General features: G+C 40.0%; 1 protein-coding gene across 5 annotated transcripts; it reads right to left on the bottom strand.

Moving 5' to 3' along the window:
* PECAM1 (platelet and endothelial cell adhesion molecule 1) lies at positions 1 to 27,969 on the bottom strand. 5 transcript variants are annotated; one of them, XM_061377075.1, is made up of 15 exons: positions 27,267 to 27,968; positions 27,098 to 27,124; positions 25,391 to 25,684; positions 24,150 to 24,449; positions 23,794 to 24,063; positions 23,257 to 23,517; positions 22,001 to 22,282; positions 20,959 to 21,240; positions 20,446 to 20,553; positions 19,511 to 19,538; positions 18,076 to 18,146; positions 16,908 to 16,976; positions 11,929 to 11,985; positions 10,053 to 10,143; positions 121 to 249 (listed from the first exon to the last, which is right to left on the bottom strand). In XM_061377075.1, exons 1-14 carry the CDS (start codon positions 27,298 to 27,300, stop codon positions 10,094 to 10,096), a joined length of 2,133 nt encoding a protein of 710 aa, XP_061233059.1. In that variant the 5' UTR covers positions 27,301 to 27,968; the 3' UTR covers positions 121 to 249; positions 10,053 to 10,093. The 5 variants fall into 5 exon arrangements, 4 of the variants coding, with proteins under 4 accessions (XP_061233060.1, XP_061233062.1, XP_061233059.1 ...); XM_061377076.1 differs by lacking the exon at positions 10,053 to 10,143 and having other exon boundaries at positions 1 to 249; positions 27,267 to 27,969; XM_061377077.1 differs by lacking the exon at positions 11,929 to 11,985.

Here is a 27,969-nt window from a genome sequence, read left to right as displayed (position 1 = left end):
TCAGTGGTTTCTAGAGCCACTTTCCTGTTAGAATTTTTATTTGTCATTTTTTCCATTAAATGCTTTAGGGACATCTCTATTGTTCCCTCTAAGGAAATCAACTCTGAAGAGAAGAGCCTGGTAAACTCATAAATAAGTGCTGCAGAGCTTTTGAAACTTTCACGACATTTTCCATCTTGGCTTGTTTTCTTCTCCCAGCTGATCTTTGAGATGACAGTTCTAAGTAGCATCACGATGCCCTTGTATTCTCTGTTGATGACAAGACCAAAAAAAAGAAAGAAAGAAAAAATATGAGTATACATGTCTGCCTGCCCTCTCCTGTCCTTTTTGATCAATACAAAAACATTAAATATAGTAACATATTCCTTAGAGCACTGTACAATGAACTAATAAATACCCTCAGTTCCCTGGGGAGATATTAGTATTATCTGCATCTGACAAAAAAGGAAATAAGACAGTGGGAGAGTCAGGTTAACAATTACAGGCTACAATGCAATACTGTTAATCACCAACATCTGCAACTGGGCACTTACTGATAAAAGTTGGATTCTTAAGGAATTGCTGGCACTCAACAAATCTGAAAGTCAGATCCCCTATTTACTAACCGATGCTCAACTTCAGTCTCACAAGAATGAAAACCTTTTCCTAAGAAGCACTTGGGTATCTCAACAGTGAGCAATGCAGTGTTCATCTTTGAGACACCATGTTTCTGCAAGAGACTGCTCCTTCGAGTAGGTTATTTTCAGTACACAGCAGGGACATAGAAAGCTGGCACTGAGAACCACAAAAGGCAGTGTGAAGACAGAGGAGTCCTCTATGCTAGCTAATGGGAAGGGCAGAGAGAGATTCCAAACTTCCTTGTCTTTCCATTATGTGACAGAAATAATTCTGTCCACCGAGAATTCACAACTGTCAAGTTTTTCCTGACATCAGTTGTCAAAGCAAGTCTTCCCCCAACAAATACCTGCTAAGGGTACACGGTGGCCTCTAACCTAATAGTTTAGACTGTCAGCACCGAGGCGCCTCATTCCTTTTGTGGACTTACCCCCAAAGGATTTGCCCCATGAGTCAGAGGCAGGAATTCCTGGTTTATAATTCAGTGTTTATTTCACCTTGTTTTTTCATATCCTGACTGCCTGAAATCCCCCCCCCCCCATTTTAAATGGACACATCCTTCATCTTCATTTCCTGTCTGAAACTATTGTGCCATGGTGCTGTGCACAGTTAAACACATGCCAGGTCCCCCTTCAGAACTGGGTATGTTGTACCGGCAATCTGAAATAACACCACTGAGAACTTAATGAAATACTTCTGAGGTCAATTGAGTAAGATGAAAAAATAGCTGAAAAAAACCCAGAAATTTCTCCAAATAGATTTAAATTGCACAGGTTTCTGTCTCAGAGGGTGCGTTCTCAGGCTGAACAAATAGACAGCTAAAAGTACTCTGTGTTCTGACCGAGGCTGCCAGCCTTCCGTGTACCCCTAAAACAGAATCAAACAAACAAACAAACACCCATCTGAGAGGTAACAGGAGAGGAGGAGGTACGAAGTCAGAACATACTGCTGAGGTAAATTTGACACAATACCAATTAGTATTTGGCGAAGGGGCTATCTCATTGTTAAGATATTTCCTTCAATATGTTTTCAGAAACTGGGACCATTAAATAACTTAGAAAGATTGCCAGCTCTGATTTCAGGAAGGAAACCTCCTCCCAGTTCCTCTCTAAGCAATTCATTTCTTTTTGCAAATACTTCCTATGGATGGCATTTGAGATACAGATTTCTGAAACAGAGGAGAAAGAAGGAAGCAACCCCCAACCTCAAAACTTTAGGCTCCTTACTAAATGACCTAAAAGACATTCAGGTTCAAGGTGCTCTGGACTGCAAATCAGTCAGAACCTATACTGCTATTGGGTCTTCATACAATTCAAGTAATTCAAGCTTGAACTGATTGTTTTTCTAATGCACCACCTTTCTTGACATAATACAAACGCTTTCAATGCCTCTGTGTAACACAACGTTTATTGTCAGTACACAGTGTTACTAAAGCCCTGAGCCCAATTTTGTAATGGTGTCTTAGTGAAGATGAAGGATTGTTTTTATTCTGACAGAATTTATGCAGGGGCAAATGCACAGGAGCAGTGCTAGCACTCACTAAAATTTCCTTCAGTCTTTCTCCACAGCATAGTACTCGGTTTTGCCTGACTTCTGGAAGATCAATGCAGAATTCAGAGAGCTAAAACGACATCAGGATCTGACATCAAGCCTCCACCATCATTACTGAAGTAGTTGTAAAGGTTGCATGTCCTCCTGTCTCTGAAAACACAGGTCTTAGCCAAACACTCCTCTCTGCTGTGGTGCCCCCTTTGTTCCACCCTTCTGGAATACCTATTACTTCCCAGAGTCAGATTCTATGATTTTTTTTGACAGTCACTATAGCTAAGTGATCCATCTGGCATTTCGTGTGGTTAAGATGCCAGCTGACCGGCCTGGCTCCTGAAGGCCTTTTCCTCACAAGTTAAGGGAGTGGCAGATCAAAAGCAACGTCACCTGTGAGCCAAATCTTTCATTTGGCTATAAAGAAGCAGAACAGCTGGGAGGAAGCTTAAACCTCTTGATCACTTTATAAGGAGCATTTTCCTTTCCAAGAGTGGGATCAACAACTCCTCATTTGGACTAAACCTCTGAGACACATCACAGTTAATCACTGTGTCAAAATGAACTGCAGAAAAAACACAGTTGCAAGAAAATAATGATAGAAAGCACCTTAGTAGCTCCCTGTTATCTTCTGAACTCAGTTTAGATTGGATGTAAGGAGGAAATTCTTTCCTTAAGGGTGGTGAGGCACTGGAATGGGTTGCCCAGGGAGGTTGTGAATGCTCCATCCCTGGCAGTGTTCAAGGCCAGGCTGGATGAGGCCTTGGGTGATATGGTTTAGTGTGAGGTGTCCCTGCCCATGGCAGGGGGATTGGAACTTGATGATCTTAAGGTCCTTTCCAGCCCTAACTATTCTGTGATTCTATGATGCCTGAAAAGAGCTGAGAGGCAAATAGGGGGTATAGAAAATCCGTAAAGAACTTTATCTGTCCAGTCCAACTTCAGGTCACTTTTCTGGAAAGTTCAAAAGAGGGATCTTTTTGTCACAGGCTTTATTGGGAACAGAAGGGAGAATTTAAAAAGCAGAAGATGGGGATATGGGTTTGGGTTTTTTGCTATGTCCTTTAAAGCACTAATAATTCAGAAAAAGGAATAGTTATCACATGAAGAACAGCATCTAAGGAGTGGCTAGTGTCACGGATGTGAACTGAGTAAGGCTAATTCTAGGAAAATTCAAGTAAGAAGTGCAAGTGTTATAAAGGTGACTTCTCTTTGGGGTGGTTCTGCAAATGGGATTAGTTTTACAGAATAACTGGTTTTATTACTCTCCTATTGTTAACACTGCCCTCAGCTGACACTTTTCTCCCTTGAATCTAACATTATTACTTCATAGATTGTCTGGTTTATAAGCTTTAACAGCCCAATTAATTATGATGAAAGTGATCCACATGGGGCAGTCAGTGTGTTTTCTCTCAAGCAGCCTCATTATACTTCCATGAAGAGATTTCTTTTCTCATTTTTGGCCACAGGAAAAAAAAACAACAACAAAATCTTCACAAAATTTTAGTCTTTATCCAATGTCCATTATAAAATACGTAGGGTGGGGGGGAAAAGGACAAAACCTCCTCCCTGAGCATACACCAGACATCTATCACAGCCACTCTTGACCATTTTCCCCTTTGTGCAGGACAGGGACACACTTTCTTCTCTGGGTCTCCCCGAGGAATGCCTGGTGCAACCCACAAGAGGGTCCAGCTCCAATTACATTTAGAAAATAGAGAGCAAAGACTAAAAACAAACCGTTAAACTAAGAGAGACAATGACACCATAAACCTGACTGGCCTGTTAACATACGTCTGTTTATCGTAACAGAATCTGTGACCTTCAGTGCACTGCCAGTGTCTGTAAATAATACAATGGGCTGCCTTTTTATCCCATGGGGATGTGAGTGTTGATGGAGCCTTTCAAAACTCAAATGGATGCCATAAGCTGACGTAGACTGTGCTATTGTGATTCTTATTTATGAATCTGTCTTTTTCTGTTTAAGTACAAGTTCCAAAGTCCCAAAGTGGATGGCAGAAAAACACCCTGTCTGCATGGTTTTAGGTTGGGTTAGACACCTAACATTCATAAAAGTATGCCTGAATTGTAAGTTCCCTGCCTCTTAGATCTTTTGAGAGAAGACTAACAGCTCATTCAGGACATTTATTCTTTTTTTCTTTAAATCCATCTTTTTTCATTGGCTTCTTAGCCCTATAAAGCTGGTCACCACCTACAGAACCCTCACAAAACTCCTCATTGTTTAGTTGAGATCCTCCATGGATGGATGGTTTTATTCTCATCTCCTGGTTACAGCAGTACAACTGGCATAGCTGCGTACTCCAAGGTAAAAACTTCATTTCACATCTTAGGAAGGATCTCACTTCTCTGGATATTCCAATCACAGAATGTGTGTGTGTGTGCAAGAGAGCAGGCACATCCCAAGGAGATTCAGTGCAGACTTTACAGATGGGACTGGAACTCAGCTCTGTCCCCAGTGATACATCAATCAGCTTAACAGGTGCAAATCTTGACTGCCCCAGGTCCATGAGGACCTGCAGCAAGCAGCAGCCATCCCCAGCCTTGTACCATTCCATCAGCATGAATATCTGTGGCATGTGTCCAGAGCTGTGCAGGTGTTCAGCACAAATGCTTGAAGATTATTATTTATCATCTGCCTCCTGTACCAGCACTACCAAATATCAGTCATTCCATGGACTTTTCAAGCTGACCATTCTATAAATGTCACACTGAAAGCCTCATCAGTAAGAACCTATATGAAGGGATTGCCCAGTAGCTGTCCAGTAAAGGTACTCAACAACAAATAAACCATTAAAAGGTAGCAACAGTTGAACATTATCTCACTAGATACACAATAACCTTGATTCAATTTCCCTATATTTGACTGCTTGCAAAATAAACTACAACATATAAATTACGAAATGGCCCATTGCAGAGTCATTGGTTCTATGGTCCAGAAAATAAACTTTTATGTTTAATCTAACATTTTTGGTTCACCTTGCAATGATGTAAAATTGCTGCCTGCAACTAAGGTTCAAGCTCTGGTCCCAAGAAGTATCCAAGCACTAGCTTAATTCCAGTACATGGGTGGGACCAGTGTCCTTGCAATGACCACATAGAACAGTACATGTTCGACAGCTTTCCTGATTATGGTTTAGAGCAGAAGTCTCTACAGAGAGGACAAGCTGTTACTGGACAAGAAAAAAGTCTTCCTTTTAGAGGCAAGTTCTCATGAGCATTATATTTCCCCTTCCAATTCCTTGCCAGGAAAATAACATACTGCAGAAATCCGGTATAGGATACAATCTTCAGAGCCAAGTGAGAGCCTGCAAAGACACCTGAAGTTTTATTACTAAAAAAGAGCTTGTTCCCAGTGAAAGCCTGAGAGCTGCTGAGCTGTTTCCATTTAGGATCAGTGAACCTTAAGATTGGATCTTAGTATTTTGGGAGCTGGGGTGAAGTAATTTATCTATTCAGATGTTTCACGGAATACTAAAACATAACTATTTCTTCACCCTCTGAAAGTAAGGCAATCTAGAGACATGAGGAAAGTAACTCTGCTTTTAGAAGAGGACTTCAAGTCTTGTTTAAAGTGCTCTTTTGTCCGGTCTATTAAAGATATTTCATATGTGACACAAATAAGTGCCGATTCTTGAAGGAAGAGTACCTCAAATTCAGTGCAGAGAGATTGTGTCAAGGAAATTCATCTAATGCTCAGTGCAGAGCATTTGGATTGGGATTCTGGGTTAATTTGCTAGCATTTTTTCCTATAAATGTGGGATAGTTTCTGAATCTGTTTTTTCTTATACACACACCACCTGTGTGCATTCAAAAGTTCTCTGAAATCATTAAATGAAGGATATCATAAAAAGTACTTCTACCATAAATAGATGCTAATAAGGTCTTTTAGAAACCCCTTTGCCAGGCAGCAGAAGTAATGAGAAGCTGGACACAGGTGAATGTCACTTTGCAGATGATAATGCCAAAGTCTGTTTCTCTCCTTCCTCTATGATTAAAGCACCTTATACCAGTGCATAAACTTCAGTATAAAATTGATCTCACTGTTTGGCAAAATTAGCCAGTTTGCTAAGAAACAAAAAACTACATGGGAAACATATAAAAGCTTTGTGAGTCCTGAAAGCTGACAGAAGTGAACAAAACCCCTGCTGACCCAGTGCTACATCAAAGCTTGACTTTAAGTGGACAAAACTCTGTATAAGGTTTATGAAGTGAGGTATTAATTAGCTGTAGTTAAGTCCTCTGTCACAATGTATTGTGCTTACAGGAAGGAGGAAATGAGGAATTCTGTATAAATTCCAAACTTCAAACAACGGGATGTTTGCTACCCCAAAGCCACTAGGTTACAATAACAGATATCCCGCCTCCTTGTTATCTGTCACCCAGATCCAAACTAGTGTGGCTTTCTAGCTAAGTGTCAGATCTCTACCAGGAGAATCTCATAATCTGTGTCCTTTGAAAGTGCTGCTGAAAGACTGTATGACTTCTAAAAGGAACCAATCAAGCCAGCCAGCACACAGACCCCGATGAAAGCACAGTGTATGGTGCTTTTGCTCATTCTTTGCTACGTAGATCTTTTCTCAACCTTTTTAGTTCATTCCTGTTAAAAATATGAGGTTTTTTTTTTACCTGAAACACACTGGTTTTCTTGTGATGAAAGAGAACAGAGAGATTTTCACGTAATTCCCTTTCAAAACCAGGTAAATGGGATATTCTGGATTCTAGTCATATATAGAAAAATTGGTCAGGCTTTCATGGCAGGGCAACTGAGAAGCTGCAGGTTTCATGAAAGGAATTAGAGATGAAGGTTTTGTGCTGGTGATTTCTAAAAGGTCCCCAAGTGTGATAATGGTAGGTGTTTTTCTGGATCCCTGATGCATTGAAACTCTTGCTATTGCTTTTAGTTGGTGAGGGTTTAAATTCAAGGAACACATTTTTACAAAAGAATATATTAATGGCAGGAATTTAAGACACTGTCATCCCACCTGCTCTGCCCCTTCTTCCTGCTGGAGGTTATAGAGGAAAGAGTATGTGCCTAAAACCAGTTGCAAGACATAATCCACCTCAAACCCAACTCCAGCACCAGTGAAAGGTGAGATGCTAGATCATCAGCTGAAGATGCTGAACTACAAACACATACTACATTCTGCCAAGCCTTTGACTGGAGCAGTAGCTTTTAACAGAGAATCTTGGCAGGCAGCTTGGGAACAGATCTTACACAGAGGCATGCACGCAATTCAGCTTTGAATCTGAGGTTCAGGCAAGGTCAGAAGCTCCCTGCATATTTGTGCTTTACTGAAGCCATCTGGTTTTGCCTAATTTTTGGCTGAGGCTATTTGGCTATTTTAAGCATTTTAGTCTGTAGTCAATGTCTCACAGATCCAGGCTTTGGTCTAGAATATGTCTTGAAATCTAAAGATCCAAAGAGGTTTTATTTTGGGGAAGGAACAGGTTATTGGTATGACTTCAGACTGCTTGCAATTAGCATGTGCTTATAAGGCCTGAGTTTTGAATAACGTAACGAATCCTCAGACCCTGTGAGTTTTCTTTATGCTGGAAAAGGCTTTCAGTGGGGAACTCTGGCTCAGTACAGAGGTGCTAAGCCTGAGGCTCAGCAGCAGGAAAGTATTTGAGCAGATTTCCTGATTGCTAGAGCTGATTTCTGATAGTTTGTTCCAAACCACTGAATGCAATGGGGATTTCTCATGCCTCTTTCCACTGGGATATATTTATTTTTCCATAGTACATTGTTGGTTGCAATAGGATTCTTACAATTTCCTGTCTCACCACTGCAGTTGCTTGCAAGTGACCAATTCATTTTGCCAAACTTAGCAGCATAGAGGCTGGCTCTGCATTTTGTTCACTAGATTTTCATTTTCCTAATAAGAAATCAGAAGTAGCTATCTTGCAATAAGCCACTATGAGTTCAATTCAGTGCACATCAAGATCAGTGCAAAGCCTGTCACTAGCTTCTGTGAGCTCTGGATCTGATACGGACCAAAGGCAGAGTTCACTGAAGGAGCAAGAATGCACTAATACGTTGTCTTCCATGATGAGTGCCCTGAGAAAAAAGTAGGGAAATCTGTGAACTGGAGTTGTCTCTAGGCTTCTCAGCAATATCAACGGAAATGTGCTGCCCCAAGAACTCACATCAATGCTGAGGGAAGGGATGGAGTTAAGATAAAGAACCAGTACGGAGATGCTTGGTCCTCCTGCCCCTACTGCCTCTTGGGAAGATGAAAGTTGTCATGGAAGTAAATCATGCATCTAAAAGAGCCTCCACCCATGCAGCTGAACTTAGTATCTGACACATCCTGACCCTTCCCTCAGGAAGAGCATCAGCTGCCAGCCTGGCCTGTTGGGACTCCAGCACAGGCAAAGTAGGCAGCAGAGCCACAGACACTTTATCATTCTTGGCAGTCTGTTGATTTAGACAATTGCCTGTTTTGCTTAAGTTTTGGACTGTCTCAGTTCTTTCTGAACAAAAAGCAACAACTCTGGGACTGGCTGGATATTCCTGAACTCCAGTATACTCTGGCCTTTTCATAGAGCAACTGGAGAAAGCAGTATTTAAGGAAACTGGTTCATCCTGGTAGGTGTGAAGGACATTTAGGTAAAGCTGTTATAGACCTTACCAGTACCAACTGAAACCATCCCCCAAACTGCCATTTGAATATAAGGTTTGAGTTAAAGCTGAGGCTTGAAGCTTTAGGTATTTTATGTAAACTATTGAAGTAGCAGCCTACTGGTCAAGAAAAGGTTTTAAATCAGTATGGGGGTGAGCTTCCCAAACACTAAACCTTTCTCTGAATTCAACTAACCTTTCACTAACAATGCAAGGACAGCTTCATGTCCTTGATCTGCTTCCAGAGACAATGCTAGTGACCAGCATCCTCCTTAAACCTCTCGTTGTATCAGAGGAAATCTAGTGTCCAAATAAAGAGGCTGATATTCTCTATCTGTATTTTATTTGCAATCAAAATACACCTGACTAGACTTGAATGTTGCAAATATCCTGCTTTTCCTACTGTTAACAGGTTAACTGTACTTAACCACATGCAGGTCTTCTGGGGTCTGAAATGTGCATTTGACAGTTTGTTTTTCTCTGTCTTTACTGGAAGAACTCTTTAGGTCTGGTGCTCAGAATAAAGAAAGCGGTGCAGCAGACAGGATGGAAAGTCTTACCATAGTGTGATGGAGAGACTGAAATGACAGTGACAGGAGATAACATACGAGGAAAATAAGAAGAAAAGGAGTAACAGCAGATGCTCAGCACACTGCCAAAGGCCTGGAGCTTGGGAAAGGTCAAAGCATTATCTGCATTATGGGTTCATGATTTGGGATAAGGACAAGCAATTGCTGTAGAACTCAAAATACAAGAGAAGCTGGTTGCTGACATGGCATCTGCCTTAATGGGGACAGCAGTCAGACCCATCAGAAAATGAAGAGGAAAAGTATTCTAGCTCAGTCACAAAGAACTGCATCAGACATAACAGCTACTGAGAGCTCTTCAGCTTCCTCCCTAATGGACACAACTTCTAGAATGCACAGACAAAATTGTTCATGAGGCACTCAATTCTAGTTAACAAACCCAAACCACAGCAGTTACCCAGAAACAAATCATAATAAAATGTTACATAGGTCTTAGGTGTTAACTCTGTCAAACCGTAGCTAACAACAATTCCCAAATTCAGGTAGTTACCCCAGAGGACACATTTGTCTGAACCATTAACTTCCCAAAGCAGATGGTACTCTTGGGCATTTGCTCAAAAACCTTAAAGAATATTCAAACACAGCAAAGATCATAATGGTAAACCAACTTCTTCACCCACTAGTAATGTTCAACATCTTTCACAACAGGCCTTTGGTATACTTACATTAATATATATGAAAGTACTGAAGAAGTTAGATCTATTTCCTAGGGATTCTCCACTGCATTTATACTTTCCCACCTTGCAATCACACAGCCTATCAAAAATCAAAGTAAATGTTACATTTAAATAGCCTGTGATGTAGCTATCCAAAGCAACTGCACAGTTATGTGATGCACTGCTTATCTAATTGAAACACTTTTCCTGTGTATCAGTCAGGAAAAACAGACGTGATTAAAACAATAAACTGTTACTGTGTTTCCAAGAATAACTGAAACGGTAGAACTTTATGCATAAAAGAGCAGGTGGACTGCAAGATTAAGGGGTGTTTGCATATCATTTGGCTAATTCACCTCACTCTTTCAATCGTATCTCATTTTATTGCAGTTCCCACTTTAGGCAAGTACAGTCTTGTAAGTGCTTTGAATTCTATCTCTGCTGTACCAACCCTGAGTTTACACTACAACTCACAAAACATGCTTCTGGTGCATAGCACTTTCCATCATGTCAAAAATAGGAGTGATGAAAGGTGTAATAACCAGCTTCACACCCTGGCAGAAAGCAAGGGGGGGTTATACAGCCAGATTCTGCCATTTGCTGTAGGTGCATTTCACACTCACTGGGAAATGTTTCAGAACACTGGTGACCTTTGGGCTCAGCCCTAACATGAGCTGGATTTTCCTCATGATGCTGCCAGGTTACCCTGCATGAAGTGCTGTGTCCTATTCTTTAGTGTAAAGGGTATTCTGCTTTTAGCTGCAAGGCTGTTACAAATGAGCCCAAGGCACAGGCTCAGCACCAAGCCAGGAGTGGGGATTCTGAATTTCTGTTCCCAGTGTTGTCACATTCTAAACACATTGCCTTAACTGAATGACCTAATCTGTTTATTCAGCTGCAAAATTGAGATAAAAACTGCTTTATAAGTCCCCACAAGGGAAAATTAAGTAATGTTTTCTGAAGTAGTTGGAGACCCTCACATGGAAGATTCCCTAGAAACTGTGTCAGAGCAGGTGGGAAAGCCCTTGGAAAAATAGCAAATTAAACCACAATGATCCTGAATTAAAAATGGCACACAACAAAGCCACTTGGTAACGTGGATGGGGACAAAACCTCAACAGTTTGCAGCCCTAATATTTACAAATCTAGACTTCCTAACACAATGAGAGGAAAGGAAATCCTTTCTGATTTAGTCTCTGTCAAACTACGAAGAAACGCTTTTAACCTACTGTCTCTGAACTCATTAGTGCCAGAACATTTATAGTCAATAATTGCTAGTAAGCTGCTAATGCCCTTAAACAAAGTCTGTGTTACAGGAGGTGGAAGGGCAGAGTAGCTGGCACATAGAGCTCAGACAATTTTTCATGGCTCTTAAAACAAACAATCCACCCTGCTGAAGTGATCAGATTGCTTTAAAGGGTTTTAGAGTTTGTTGTGAGAGGCTTTATAGATATTTGCTGGGGCTATACCAAAAGCAGTGTAATATTTTATAACTCATGGCAAATATGCTCAGCTAAGAGGGGAAGTGTTGTTCTTGAGCAGTTTGAGTAACACAGCATAGCATCTTATTCCCTAAGAGGGCATGTTCAGCTTTGGACTCAGACCAGATGTATGGCCTAACTACATGTCAGATACAGTACAGATGGGGTGCTGAACTAGATGTTACAAATATTAATCTCACTGCATTAATTATGATTGGTTTATGGGAAACCATGGAAGTGGCGTACAATTAATCAGCACCTGTGGTTTTGTAGCTGCATTTCAGCATGTTCCTATGTGACCTGCATCTCTGTTTTATGGCACATATCTTCTAAACTCACAATTTTACCCCTATCTCTATACAAATACTTCCTTTATGTGTTTAATTTTTCACTAGCTTACTTACCATTATTAGCTTTTCTGATTTCACTATAAACTGTTTCAGTCCCCTTCTGTACAGGAGCTGGAAAATGTATTGGCACAGAATCAATTTATTTTCCTTTTTTGTCCTTTTTTAACTTTCTTTTTTTGTTTGCCTTATGAAAAGCTCCTTACACAAACAGAACACACTGGTTTACTTTCAGAGGAAGTAGTTACACAAGCAGCAACAAGCCTGTGGAGTCTGTATTAAAAGCAACCACACCCCCTCCCCAAACCCAGCCTGTAAGGTTCTGAGAGGGAGATGTCTTTCCCTCTGCATAAAAATGACAATGAAAATTGGCTTCCTTTTCTACATTTGACTTTAACATTCTTATCATCTTCTCAAATTGATACTGCCTTAATTTTACTGAGACATCTGCTACTAGAGAAGAGTTCCTCTGGATCACTTGGAAGACCTTTATTTTGATCTAGGGATTTAGGGATCCTATACCTGAGGAGATCTACCATTTGGAACACTAACTATATACACTTTTGACAACTAGCCTGGGCACCCACACACAAAAGTCGAATCTGCTGTTCTCTGTGAAGTGTCTCAGAAGAATGTTAGCAGATTTCACACTGTGCAGCTTCTGTTTAGGTGCTATCTGGGAAAGGTCTCCTCTCAGTTCCTCAGGTGGTAGACTATTCCCTTAGTGCACTAAGATCAAGCGGACATAGCAAGACTGAAGGCTAAGAAGGCTTTTGGAAAAACAGAAAGATAGAAATTAAGGAGAAAAAGCAGACAGGGAGGATTTGTGCCTCCAAGGACACAGCTGAGATACAAATGTAATGTTAGTGTCAGACACTACTTTTCCATCCCTTAGGTTTACGAATAGACCCCTGTAAACCTCTGCTTTTGTATGAGACAGAAAGCCAAAAGCTGTTCCCTTTTTGCTATCTGAGTTTTAATTCCAAACTGCAGGCACTTACCCCAGCAGGGAAGGTGCAGAGCTGTGTGTCAGTTTATCTATGTCATTCTAAACACAGCTCTGGCTGGTACGAGATTAGAACAATTTCCTTGATTTCTTGCATGTTTCCAGGTACAGAATCCCTGGGCCAGCATTGTAAAGCAAAGTGCTATAGAACTCTGTGCATTTAAAATCATTTTCTCCATTTGGTATAAAGCCTGTGCAGGCAGGGTCTAGGAGCTTGCTGTTCAAGGATCTCAAAGCAGTTTAGCCATGTTCATTCATTTCAGTTAAACTGAGTATCTTAGACAACCTCAGAATTCTATCAATATCATCTCCAGTTTCTGTGGCTCTTCAATAAACCAAGAGGTGAGATTTTTCTAGTTAAAGTGAGAACTAGAAAAACTGCAAGAAACTGGAGAGAAAATTCACATTTCTGGAGACAGAGCCCTGTACTTTAGCTATTAAAAAAACATTTAAACAATTCAGGCAAACTGATCTGCAGCCGGTTCCAGAATCAGGACTGTTACTGCTCTGCATCTTGCTGAAGAACCCAACATTCTGATTTCCTGAAGCTAATTCCATTTGTTTTAATTCGGTTAAGCATCGTTAAATGCTGGGAGCTCACACATCAGAACTGAGTTGCAAACCTGTGATTAATTTCAATGACAGCAGCAGTTACACTTCACTGCGGGCCTAATCACAGCTCCCAAACTCAGTTTTGGCACTGACTTTCTTTGCAGATTAGTCTTAAGAACTTGCAGCACATTTCATGTGCTTATGGGCTATTCCTTAAGTCATCAGTTCACTTCCCAGTGAAGGAAGAAGAAATCTTCTCAGAATGTTAACAGCTCATTTTGTTTGGAATACATTTGTTAGCAGATGACAGTCCTAAATCTGCTCCTATTGGCTCTGTGGGAAGCGGTAGGAGGAATTTCCTCAGCCTGCCTGTTTTGTTTTTTTTCCAGACCATTTCATTAAGTTGTGATAAAATGCCATTGCCCACGGTATTTTCTTTGTTAATTTTCCACACGGTGCCTCAGCACCGAAAAAAATGAGCTTGGAGAAATTACTTGGCTGATTTGACATTTTGTTTCCACTAACTTTACAGTGTTGCCACCCTGCAGGTAAGTAACCAGCCATGAAGTAAAAGAAGGAGCATGTTCTTACTCAGCCCTGATGAGCAGTTTCTCTCCCTTCTCACTTCAGGGATGTTTCCTGATCTTACTTTAGCACCGGCCTTTGGTTTTGCTTGGATTAACAATAAATGGTCTAAATCACTTTTTGCACAACTAGGTTTTAGAAAAGATAAGCACTATATTTTTTGGCTAGCATATAATCTCCTGAAGTATTCAGTTAACCATTCTCTAGAATTGCCACTCTTCTAAATATCAAGCTAACATTCCACTATGACTACCCCAAATAAGAGCTAGACTGAGTGGCCTTGGATTTGTGTGGCATCTTCACCCCTACTTCAAACAATAGGTATCAAGTTATTCCCACATGGAAGTTTTAAAATGAAACAGTAAAACTTTGTTTCTACCAAGCTTACCACTCACTATCTGTAACACTGTAAGGAACCCTGACAGTGAAGAAGCATAGTATATATAAAGTTCTTGATGCAATAGCCTGTTCACCATTACACTGTCTTAAAAAGGTACTTCAGAAATGAGCAGGTAATGCAGACATGGCTGGAAAATCGGGGTGAAAACACTGTTTTCAAATGTAAGTAGTTCTTTACTGTCAAAACCAAGATGTTCACCCTTCTGCAATTATTGTAAACTTGTTTTGAGGTGACATTCAATTATTCCTGATTCCCAAAAGTGACATAAAGGCTACGGTAATAGCTTAGATACTGCAGCATTTATTGCAGTAGTCTTTCACAACACACAAAATAGGACTCCTGAGATGAACATTTGTATTAACTTTGACAACAGTGGCAGGAGGAACAAATGACTGCGAAGATAAATTAAGTTAGTCCTGAGAGACCAAGGAAATCTGGAGTTCCTCAAAAGGCAGAAGGAATCAGAATGTATGTGCAGCCTGCCAGGGGAGAGATGAATGCTTAGAGAAAAGGTAAGCGTGATATACTTTGTCTTCATTCAGAAAGTAAGTGCAATCTAAAGAGGTGTGAGAGGGTGACAATTTGACAGACCTATTCCCTAAGAAGGGTTGGTCGTAACCCACAGACAGACATGAAAGATTATGATGATTTTAAACAAAACTTGCACAGTCACAACAATGTGGCAGCAGGACCGGAGGCAGTCCTATGGCTGAATTCTTTTTCTGGGTACACACGATTATTACACAGGTATATAAAGGAACTTGGCTTTGCTTCTCTTTTCTCAAGACTAAATCTCACCGCGTTCTCATTGTGATAGGCAGTGCAGAGCTGAAAGAATTAATCTTGCAAATTGGTCTCATACAACTCCTGTCATTTAAACAGCACCCTCAAGATGCTCTGAGAGATTAACACATTAAATACTTGCAGTGCAGTTGCTATTTACATATCCAAAGCATGCATCTGCCAAGCATTCACTTGTGTCCTGGGTGCCACAAAGGAATAGATGAGGGAGCTATCATATCTCAATATACTTGAGTCTTACAGAATCAATTAATGTTCTGTGTGTCAGACATAGGTCTGTAACATGAGGCAGCATTCAGCTAAAATAATCTGATATCATTTACACACTGTCTAATAAACATTATTTTGCATCTTAACAGGGTTCAGGCTACATAGTATAGATGCTATCTTATTAGGCTGGCATAGTGGAATGGTGTTACGTATCAGGGATGGGATGAAAAGGCTATTTTTAGAGATGCTGATCTTATATTTTATAGGGCTTTTAATTTAAATAATCATGAAGTAGCGTATCTTTACCATTCTACACCACTGTATTGTATAGTGCCTCCTCAGAAACAGTTGGAACAATTCAGTATTAGCCCTTTTCTGAAAAAGAGTACAACAACTATGGCATCTCAGTGTAGAATTTAGCAGAGGTGGAAAAATAGCACGCTCAGAACATAGGGAAAACTCTGTGATGAATGATAACAGCGAGTATAAACAGAGAAAGAATAGGACTGGCAGTTTTGGCACAGCTTTGCTGCCAAGCAAGAGTGAGCGCTTCTGCCCAAACATCTCTATTACTAACTAAGCAATCATGCCTTTGGTCTCTGAAATAAGTGAGTGGTCTCCTTCCTACCAGGAAAAAGCTACTTTTTCTATTTCTTCCTCAGTCTGCTTCTCATTTGGCTAAGGCAAAAAAGCCAGAGCACAGCATAAATCCCCCTCACGGGTTTTAGTCACTCACAGCTACTTGAAACCTTTTATAAGTTTTGGAAATATTCAACAGTTTTCAACACAATGGTACATGACAGAGGATGACTGAAGTGTGCATTTGGGTGTTGAGAATAAATGTCAGTGGACATTCCTCCATCAAGGTTGCAGAGACACATACCTTAGCCTCATGCTATGAGGTGTCATTACTGTTACCAAAGAACTACAGGTAAGATCCAAAGTGGTCTGGACATCAGTATTCTCATTTCTGTGTTTAATGTGCCACAAAATCCAGGCCTTTCCAAATGGAGGGACTAAATCTACACTGGTCTATCTTCCTTCTCTGTCACAAGTGAATTACAGCTTTCACCCTTCAACCGGTTCCTTTATAAAGGAGGAAATTCCGCTGCTTTCTGTTCTCTCCATTATCCTACCCCATGGCTAACTTCAAATGGCTCCCAATGAATTTGGGTTCTATAACATGACGATTCACAGCAAGCTGCCTTCTACTAGGAGTTCCAGCTGGGAGCCCTGCTCTGCACAGCCTCATGCAGGTGAAAAGGGCAAGTTCACAAGAGAATCCCAGGGGAAGAAGGGCTGCAGTGAACAATAGCTTGGTTGCCACAGCATTGAGAAGCACTACTTAACATGAAACTGTCACACAGAAAACACAACCTGCTTTTACATTCACAAGTGCCAGTACCAGACCAGAGTCAGAGAATAACAGTATGCCCATAGTTGCTCCCAAAACATAACCATAGAGGCCAGAATGTTTATTACCTTTGTGAGGATCAAGCGTTGATACTTCAACTTCAGTGTACTCCACCTCAGCACTCTCAAGGTCAGGTCCTGCCCCAAAAATATCAAGAAGATGTTTCTTTGCAGGACTGCATACTTCATTTGAGCTGTGGGCCTGATCCTGCTGCTGCTGAAATTAATGGACAAGTCCTCATTGACTTTGATAGGTGCAGGATCAGGCCCTACTTATGGCAGATGTAAGTTACTCTGCTAAGAGTTGTAAGACCAACCCACTCCTAGGTCATTCCAATCCCAAAGGCAGTAGACCAACTCAAGCCAGATTTCTGAAACTGTGGGACATGCAAATTGTGCCTAAAACTCTTACTTTCAATTTAACACCTTCAGAAGCGGTGCAACATGAATGGAGCAGGGAATTATCTGAGATTTTCCCATAGTTCTGCTCCAGCTCCTCTCTTCTGTTTTCTCTTTAAGTATAAAATTAGCTTTACTCTCATCTGTTGATTTCATATAATTTTCAATATCTTAGTGTAACCTGAACCTAAAATAATCAAAAGTTGAGCTGGCAAAACATTTACTGTAGCCAGTCAAATTAATGAGTTACACAGCTGCAATTCCTATTGTCATTATGGTTATTTATATATGAGAAATTCTAGTTCTAGATTCACACCCAAGACATTAATAAACACAAGTGAGAAGAATAGGGGGTTTTAAGCAATCAGCTAAAAAACACCCAGGGGGAATTGTGTTTCTATCAGGTGCTCTGCAACATGTCCACCCATCTTTGTGAAGTGCACTGTAATGAGAGTTGCCCAGTCATGGCAAGTTGATATCACTGTACTGTGGCCACATCACAGGTCCGTGTGCCACAACTTAGATTTCCTCTCTGAAATCATTTTCTTGCAGCTGTGTTAAAACTGTTGATAACAGAACCTTGAGCCCTTCATCTGAAATATTCTGAACTGACTGCCTGGTAGAAGTGCCTGAGCAGACTTATAAACCAATCTTGTATAAGACATGCTCATAAAAAACTGTACAAAATGATACAAGATACAGAGGAATATCAGTAACTTTCTGCCAGGTAATCCCAAAACACTGGGTCCTATCCAAACAGCAACCATGTATGTCCAAAACTTCAAATAAGTGTTTAATTAAGCCAACCCACTAATAGTCTTACAGCAAAATATCTCACCTGAATAGTAGTCTCCATCATTATGCTGTCTCGTCAGTTTTTCACTTGCCGAGTTAGTAGCCAAGGCAGGACTGAAAAGCAAATGAAAGTTTATGGAATTATCCAACAGCAGTCAACAAAAACATGATGCTAAGCAAAGATCAGTCATTGTCTATGCTAACTACCACATAGTCTTAACTATTAAACCTAATTAAAATTTTGCCTTTCTCTTTAAGAGAAGCACAAGCAAATTTTAAGGCCAAAAATGTTCCCTCTTCCATTACTCTTAAGAGCTCTGCATTTATAATTCCATACCTAAATGCATTCAAATGCAAGCCTGATATTCTTCTATTTCTCTAAGCTGTTTGGGGATTTTTTTTTCACCTATTTTTAGAGTATTTCCTCATCCTGTTGTTGTTGTTAGCAGGTGGTACATGAAGCACAACCATCTATTGTTTGCAGGTGTGTGCCATAATAATCTATATTCATATGGCGGAAGGCCTCCAGCCCTTTAAACAGAAATACTTCACCATTACTATATAGTAAGTGGTGTCGCTTAACCAGCCAGCAACTAAGTACCACACAGGCTCACTCAGTTCTCCCACCTTCCCCAGGTGGGTGTGGGGAGGAGAATCAGGAAAGGGTAAAACCCATGGGTTGAGATAAGACCAGTTTAATAATTGAAATAAAATATAATAACAATAATAGTAATGAAAAAAGGAGAGAAAGGGAGGGAGAGAGGGATAAAGCCCAAGTAAAACAAGTGATGCTCCATACAATTGCTCACCACCCCCTGACTGATGCCCGGCCCATCCCCGAGCAGTGATCAGCACCTCCTGGCCACCCCCCCCAGTTTCTATACTGGGCATGATGCTCTATGTTATGGAATGTCCCTGTGGCTAGTTCAGCTCACTGTCCTGGCTCTGCTCCCCCCTTGGCTTCTTGTGCCCCTCCTCCCTGACAGACCACAAGCAACTGAAAAGTATTTGACTCAGAGTAAGCACCACAGAGCAACAATTAAACCAGCAGTGTGTTATCAACATGATTCTAGTACTAAATCCAAAACACATCACTGTACCAGCACTAGGAAGAAAATTAAGTCTATCCCAGCCAAAACCAGGGGGGTATGCACCATTTACATGCTCAGGTTCCACACTTTCCAGTATATCCCAGTTAACCACCATCACCTTTCTGGTCAGTTTCTATACTGCTCTGTATGGAATATCCCTGTGGCCCTGACTCTGCTCCCCCCCAGCCTTTTGTACCCCTCCTCACTGACAGATGACAAGCAACTGTAAAGTACTTGACTGAGAGTAAGCACTACTTAACACACTGATGGTTTAGTTGTTGCTATCAACATTATTCTCATACTAAATCCAAAACACAGCACTGTACCAGCTACTAGGAAGAAAATTAAGTCTATCCCAGCTGAAACCAGGACAGCAAGCCGTCTTACCCAGACATCTCCACGGATGGTCCTTTAGCTTGACAAGAGAAAAATAAAAGCATCTATTAATAGACTGTACAACTAAAATAATCTAAAAGTAAAAAGCAAAAGTATAGTGATTATCTACCTAAGTCAGAATCATTTCTCTTGACTATCACAGAATTAATTACACAGTGGCTTACATCCCATTTATTACCCAGTCCCTTAAATGTCTCTTGCACAGAGAACCTGAGATCCCAAACCTGAGACTTTAGCCTGGCCAATTTAAGCAGTCTGGGAGATCCAGAAACCCCAAATTTTCCCTAATATTTTGCAATGTACTGTGTATCACAGGATTAACAAGATTTACTTGGTTTTTGACAGAACAAGATCTGAAAGAACACCTTAATGATAAAAGACAAATCCCTATGTGAGAATGTATTGCAGTTGTAAGGAGAAAAAACCCAACAAAACAACAAGCAAACAAAACCCCAACCAAAAATGGACTCCACAACCCAATATTCTCAAATTTGTTTCCCGAGGATCAGAGAAGCACTGCAGTAACACCTGAGCTAGGACCCCAAATCAAATTGTCACAGCTCTATAAGGGATCTAAACCCAAAAATCCCTCAGGCCCCTTCTGTTTCTACATTGCACAGGACTGAATTCCAGACCTAGAACTGCATCAGAACAATGCAATACTGGCCTGTCTCCAATAGCCTTTGCTTTACTAGTGACTTCCCAGTACCATTAGTTAGATGCTCCCATTTTGCCCAATACACTTGGAAAGCTTCAGCACACTTGTAGCTGAACTCAGCCCACCCAGCACTTTGAAACAGATTCTAAGTTAAGTGAAAATTGTATTTAGACATCTCCAAAGCCTCACCCCACAGCCTTTGCTCCTGGAACAAATGCAAGTTTGGCTGTAATACATGTGTCACAAATAGAAGGGAACCATTCATTACCCTTTTTCTTCTTACACAAAAACCACCATAAAGCGAGAGTCACGGCTCCTGCGATGGGTATCAGGACAAACGCAACAATGACTCCTTTCTGCCAAGATGCTAAGATGACTGGAAATAAGAAAGACACGTTGAAGAGAGTATGTACAGTGACAGGTCACCATGGCCAACTTCTGCAGTTCCTGACCTTTCATTTTCCTACAAATTGGCCTTCTTACACACTGGGGAAGAACTTTACAGAGATTTGCATGCAAAATTCATTAGTCAGCCACCCCTTTGTGACTGAAACCTCAGTACAACGGGTTGCTTTCAGCTTGTATCTGTCTCCTTCAACTTTTGAGCTTCCTTTAAACTTTCCTACGCAAGTTAGGCAACCTCTGTTTATAAATAGATCTGTTTTAACTTCTGACAATGGTGGAACAAAAGTAACGGAGTTACACTTAGTAACATACCAGACAACATAACCTCAACCGTTATGATGACATAGCATGCAGCTTACCCTAAAAGTCAGCTTACCATTGATGGTTATTGGATGGCTTTTCACATCCACATTAGCTCGATTAGAAGCCACGCAGTAGTATGTCCCAGTGTCCTGCCTGCTCATCGTGCCTTTGCGCCACATGACTCTGTCAGCGTGTTCACTTTGCTCAAATACAAGAACATCACGATCAGCTTTTCTAAAAATCCTGAAGTGGATTGGCCAAGATCCTTCTTTCACAGAGCAGAGGAAAGCGGTCTCACTGCCTTCCTCCACTTCTCCATACGGAATACTGCCCAGGCTGGCATTCCTGATTGGCACTACAGAGGAAGGCACAAAGGAAACAAATATTAGCACTATTAGGAATAACCCTGATGATAAAATGCAGTATTGTAGAAATAGTTGCTTTAATGCTTGTAAGTGTTATGTGCTTTAACTGTCACATGAAACCTCACTATCATCTTCTTTTTAAAGCTTCAACTACCAACTTCCCTCATAGAGGAATGTTCCTTTTCTGCTTCACACATATTTGCAGATCAGAGACCTTGCTCACATATAGTAACTATAAGCTACTAATAGGCACAGTAATAAACTGACTTTCAGAGCTACTTTGCCACTGCAGCTTCTGGCGTCAAACACATGCTCAGTGCCTCTGAAAAGAGCAGCTATTAACAGAGGCATTTAGGAATTTACATCAGTTATTTCAGTGACTGAAATCAGACTGTCTCTAATATCATTAGGCATATATTTAATCCAGTCCTATGAAAATCAAACATGAGGAAACATCTGCTCTGAAATTCTGAATCATTCATTTTACTAAAACAGCTTCTGTAAGATTTCAAGTCAGAGCTGGTTTTAGCATTAACATAACCTCAGTTGTAGTTAACTTGATTCAGACCACTATCAAGGTTTTTACTCCAGCAACAAACGGTTGGAGATACCAAACTCCAACTATTTTTTATTCAAGTGAGCAAAAATTTGTAAACATTTCACATCCATTATGTTTAGTCCATCATTTTCTGCTACAATTTCAAAACTCAAAAAATGGCATTAGACAGAATAAGAATTAAACAGATTTACCTACTACTGTGACGTTTAGAATATTGCTGGTTTTCACACCACTGGAGTGATTATTTCTAGCATCACATTTGTATCCCTTTTTGTCATTTTGTCCAACATTTTCATCCAAGAACATAGCATATGTATCGTTAATGACTGTTTCCTTAATTACGTTTCCTTTGTAGAATTTGAATGTTATTGGTGGTGTTCCCCTGGCTGAACGACAGATTAACTGCAGAGGCTTCCCTAACACCACCTCTGGTAAACCACTGACAACAGAAAGAGTTGGCTTGGAGACTGGAGCTAAAAGGGGAATAACAGAAAAAAAGGTTGCAAATTACACTGCATAAAGCTGAAAGATACACAACATTATTTTATAGAAAACATATAAATACACAATATTTAGCTAGTCTGCGCACACAGTTTATATTGGGAAGCTCTTCTTCATTGCTAGAATGGAAGCACGGGGTAACTTGAACAAAACAAGAATATAGATAATAGAATATATGTAACAGAATAAAATAGCATACGAGGAGAACATAAAGGAAGACAAGAGGATCAGTGACACAGCTATGGATCATCCAAACTCCAGAACTAGCTCTGACCCAAGGAGTAAGTCTGTAGAGCAAAAATACATGTAAGTATCAGTACATGTATTACCTGAGATAGATCCTGCAGCACCTAATCAGGGACCTCTGCTTCTGCAGCACAGCAAATCACAACTGAATGGGGAAATTAAACCCCCTTTAGACTTGAGAACTAACTGTGCTTGTTCCATGAGAGGGAAGGAAACTAGGGTGTTTGTAATTAAGTGTGCTGGTGAGGGGGTTGTATTGATAGCAAAAACCTTGGCTTTTCTGGAGTAGAACTCTCCAGATGACCTCTGGCTCTCACGGCTTTCTACCTGGAGGGTCATGGGGAGGGATTCAAGGCAGACACTGACAGAGTTTCAGATCAAACTGATGAGTGAAAGGTTTGAAGAACATTCCCAGCTCCTGCAAATGGTAATGAATGCCAGCTTATTTGGCACCTAGCATAATCAAGGGAAGAGAAAGAAGACCTGGAAAAGTCTGACTTGATTAGATCATGATAAGCCAAATCCTTTACAGTTACAGATGACAAGCACATCTCACAGAAGTTAATACTTCCAGAACAAATAGACACCCTGCTAGTTCATGGATTACAGACTGATTCTGTCAATTGATGTGCTTATAAATAAGCTTATAGTTTTGGTTTCCCCCCATACCATTGGGTTCTAAACCTCTGTATCAACTCACCATAAACATTTATCCTTACAGGTTTGCTCTCCTTGACTATTCCTTTTACTTCAGCTTTACAGATGTAGGATCCAGTATCATTCACACTAACTCTCATTGTTAAGTTTCTAGAAGTTTCCAACAAGACATCTCCATTTGAATTCCTCCGCAGCATGGAGAAGTTGGCTTTCTGAAAGCCACTAATGCTGCAGCTCAGAGTTAACTCTTTGTTTTCATCCAGCTTATTCATAGAAGCAGCCAGTGTTGGCTTGGGGAATAACTCTGTAAGATAGAAAAAATAATTTATTCTTTCAAATTGAGCCTAAAAGAATATGACTACCTATGTCAAAGTATACAGAATCAAGGACATAGTGAAAGTTTAGAATTAGGGGAAAAATAATCATGTTATTTTAATTTAATAATATTTTCAGGAAAACATAACTTAGCAATCACTTGAAACCACTTTTTGTATGTGTTATTTGAGAATATTATTTCAGTTTTTGAGTTCTACTGAATTTAAACTTAAATGTTAATCCACTGAGTGAATAGAGGTGTTACCTGACACAACAACATTCACTTTGGTGGACTTAGATGCTCTCCCTTGCTCCACTTTACACAGGTATTCACCACTGTCCTCTAGAGTAGCTACTGCAGAGTACTTCAAAACTTTCTCATCTCGTACACTGTTCAGTATTGTTTTGTTTTTCTGGAGTATGATTTCGATGTCACGCATTCGGGCTACCACAGTTGAGCATTCAAGCTGTATTCTGTCTCCTTCTGTAATATTACGTGAGGGCCTGACACTCAGAGTAGGCTTTATAAATGGTTCTGCAAGAGAATACATAGAAACTCATAACCCAACTTCTTAATTATAGCAAGCAAAGACTTGTAAAAAGAAAAGCTAAGCAACTTACCCCTGACTGTAACAAGTGTTTTGTTGCTGTGTTCTGAGCTGTCAAATTCCCGTTGTACATGTCTCTTACCAAAGCAGTCAAATTGTAAAATATTATCTCCTTCTTCAACAGAAAATTCCACTTCAGAATAATTTTTGTATGCTTCAAAGACATATTTTTCTTTAGGTGTTGAATTCATCTTTATCTTTCGGAAATAGAAGTATAAAGGAGGAACTTCTTCTGGCAGCTCACAACGTAATTTCACAACTTCACCCTCTAAAACTTCTTTTTTCTCAGCAGTGAGGATTGGCTTGGTCATTCCTTAGAACAGAAAAGAAGAAAAACAAAACAGAACATTGCATAATCATGAAATAAACACTACGTCTGATGACTCTGGTAGTGATCTATGCTAATGAAGACGTGCAAATAATTTGTAAGAACTGAGCTTTTGAAGACAGTTCCTTTGATGTGTGGGTATATGCCAAGGCACCTTCAGAAGAACAAAATGTCTCTTCAAGAGGGCAATACAATCTCCATACAATGCATGAAAGTATGAAAGTTGGTGTTTTGAAGGTAAGACCACTTCCTCAGTGTTTCCTATTGCTATTAAGAAATGAGCAAGCAAAGAAACTAAATGCCATCCGAGCTCCTGTACCTAAAAGTACAGGCCTCTGAAAAAAAAGGTTACAAGCCCTCCACAACCCTATAACTAATGCTGAGCGAGTTCTTTCTGTGTTGCTTTTCCATGGGGAAAAATGTCATTTGCAGTCAAGAACACATGGCTGGAAATAGTATAGATGGAGCTGGTCCCTGTTTTTATAAGAGATGAAAGGACAAGACTGATATAACATTACTACATTAGTCCAGAGTTGATAATAGCTTTGGCAATGGCTGTCACAAGGTGAGAATCTCAATGCATCTTAATACATTTCCAGCTTTTCCAGCAAACTACCCAGCCCTCCATCATGTTCATGATCTGTGGGCACAAGCTTTCACACATAACACTTTCTCTAGTTTAGTAACAGGTTCAGGGCAGAGAGCACAGGTTGCGTTCCTGACTATCACTGCTCTGCCATGTAGCCTTGGGATCGTTATTTCATTTCTGTGCCTTACCATGAGGATTTAGTACTAAAGTCTTGTAAAGTACTATGAAGTCTATGGATAAAAACCACTTTGCAAGATATCCTATTTAGCACTATTATTACTTTCCAGGTTCTCTTTTTGTATCTTAAGACAACTGCCATGTTTGAAGGAATACTCACCTTTTACCCAGACATGTAAGGAGTTACTTGATTTTGTCTTCCCGCCTGCTTCCACAGTACATTCATACTCTCCTGTATCTGAAGATCTAGCCATAGGTACTTCATATTGAGCATCATCTTTGTCTGATACAGTCATGAACACAAGCTTGCCATCCTTAAAAATTGTAAAGTTATGCTTCAGCTGGAAATCAGCACTTTTGCTAATATCAGCATGGCAGATAATTGACATGGGAGCTCCATTCTTGACTTTGACAGACGGCTGAACATCGATTTCAACTGTGTTGAAAGTAAAAACTTGATGGAAAATTAAAAAAAAGAAATAAGATTTATCTTTATTTTCAATTAATCCAACATAATACTGCTATCTCAAACTGATGCATTTTAATAACGAACTGCTTAGAGCTGTATTAAACCACAAGCCAATTCATCCCCAGTTAGCATTATCTCAGTATTTTTCCCTTTAAAATAAGGTTAGGGGTATGTCATGCAGCAAATTTCACTTTAAATGTAGCTCACAAGCTTGGGATCATCTTAAATCTCTAGTTTAGGATAACTACAGCACAACAGAAGATACTTGGGCTCAAGTGCTGCAAGCAAACATGTACGTGCCTAACTTGATGCTGTTGGAAGTCCAGCAATCATACTCTGAAGAGTCCTTAGCAATACCCTGATTAATTCAAACCCAGAGTCATAGCCAGAAGCAATGCTTTCAATTAATTCAGAATTTAGATGTGTTAGTCCCTATAAAACAAAAATATACCGAATACAGCATTCCTATTCAAAAAATAATAACATAGATAAGCACCTTATGAAATAATGTTTAGAATAGCATTAATATATATACATAGTGCTTCTGTGTTTAGACCACATCAATAATAATGAATTTGTAGCTTCAGTTTTTATAATTATTAGAATCCTGCTATAATTAATATTTTTATTCACACAACAAGAAATAGAGAAAGAGAACCCACAGCTTTTGGGTATGCCCATTTCAGTCAGGATTTGTACTGGAAATTTGCTTCTAAAACAGGAAAACTCCCGCATCTAAAGGAGTCCCTTGCCATGTAACAGCTATTTATAAACTGTCCTTGCTAGAGAGAGTTTTGGGCATAAAACCAATGCAAAAATAGTACATTTTTTTTGCATGTGAATAGACTACATGACAACAAGAACCAGCTTTTCTCTCTAGTGATGGAAAAAGGAAGTATGCAGAATGTACATGCTGGAAGTCAGCAAGATGATAAAGCACAAAGTAAAGGCATTAGTTTCAGAACACAAGTTCTGTACTCTGCTCACACACAGCCTTTTCTTTTGCAAGAAAAAGGAGCAAGAGAGAATTCTCTTAACTTACAGTCTGTAATTTTATCCTACCTCCTTGCCTGCGGGCATGAGAGGGGTTTTTTCAAAGACCAAACCAAAATGCTAGTAACTAAATATCCTCTCCCATCTCTCCTCAGAGTAAAGCAAATCACTCCAGGAAAAATATCACAAAGTACATTTTTAAAGTATGAGCAGCACATCTCTCATTTAAACACTACAGCAAGAACATCCCCAATAACACCTTGTTCAGCTATTCACATGGCCAAGTTTTGTACTGAGCTACAGTACAGCAAATTCAGATCAACTCTGCTATGGATACACACCAACCACTGAACCATTAGTTAAATTACTTATTTACATGTTGTAGGAGGAAAACTCATGACCTACCTCTGTCCTGAGTGTAAAGTTCTGAACCTGGGGAAAAAAAAAAGGAGAGACGTGGTATTTTCAATGCTTACAGATTCAGACAGTAATGGGAAACAGTAAAAAGCCCCAAGAAACCCCCAACAAACCACAAACACATGTACCCACCCAGATATTTAGTTATCAAACTTACACTGCAAGAAAATCACCAGAAGAGCAAGATACATCTCGTTCCTGAAGAACACACACGCTTAATTCCAAAATAAAACAATATTCATCATCAGAGGTGATGCCTTCAGGTACCAAAAACAGGTTATGGGTTTTTCTGTGGCTGTTTTATGGAAACTGATAAAATTTTGCCATTAAAATGCATAAATATTCCCAGATCTTCAAAAACTGGCTGGATCAAGTAATCGTTCCCATTACTGGAAACTGGAAATGGCAAACAATGAGAATCTATCTGCTGCTCACAGGCAGATTACTGTTCAGGAAGTGACTGGACTTTTCCTGAGGGCGCCACCAAATGCATTTGCTTTGTTTAATTTCTTAAGGTGTATTAAAAAAACAAGAAGTTCCAATGACATCTATCCTGCAGTTCCTGTCAATATGGGGGCTTTTAAATCACGATTAACCATTTACAAAGACAAATTACCTTTGCTATTTCACCTCAGCGGATCCTTGAGTAAATATTTCCCTTCTTCCTGACACAGAGAACTCTTTTAGAGCACAGATGTACAGAATTACTCATTTTTCCTCTTTACCTCTGTTTCCAGGTCTCTCATTTTTGCTATGGCAAAGAACAGCTTTACCATAGGGTGCACAATTAATTCAAATTATATCAGGAACCACAGCTACTGTTGTATTAGACTAGAATATTGACAGGCAGACTTTCATGC

This window comes from Neopsephotus bourkii, unplaced genomic scaffold (assembly GCF_033783945.1).
Source record: "Neopsephotus bourkii isolate Nb327-2 ecotype Australia unplaced genomic scaffold, CSIRO-AGI_Nbou_v1 NB_1749, whole genome shotgun sequence".
NCBI lineage: Eukaryota > Metazoa > Chordata > Aves > Psittaciformes > Psittacidae > Neopsephotus > Neopsephotus bourkii.
The sequence above is the reverse complement of the archived record's forward strand: the minus strand, read 5'-3'. Positions and strand labels throughout refer to the sequence as shown.

Excerpts from the sequence above, each read along its gene's own strand:
- PECAM1 (XM_061377075.1), bottom strand. The coding sequence starts at position 27,300 with ATGTATCTTGCTCTTCTGGTGATTTTCTTGCAGT. Across the intron at positions 20,554-20,958 it reads CCATCCAATAACCATCAATG|TCATCTTAGCATCTTGGCAG; the intron begins GTAAGCTGACTT and ends TCTTATTTCCAG. Across the intron at positions 11,986-16,907 it reads AACGCTTGATCCTCACAAAG|CTCCTGTACAGAAGGGGACT; the intron begins GTAATAAACATT and ends TACATTTTCCAG.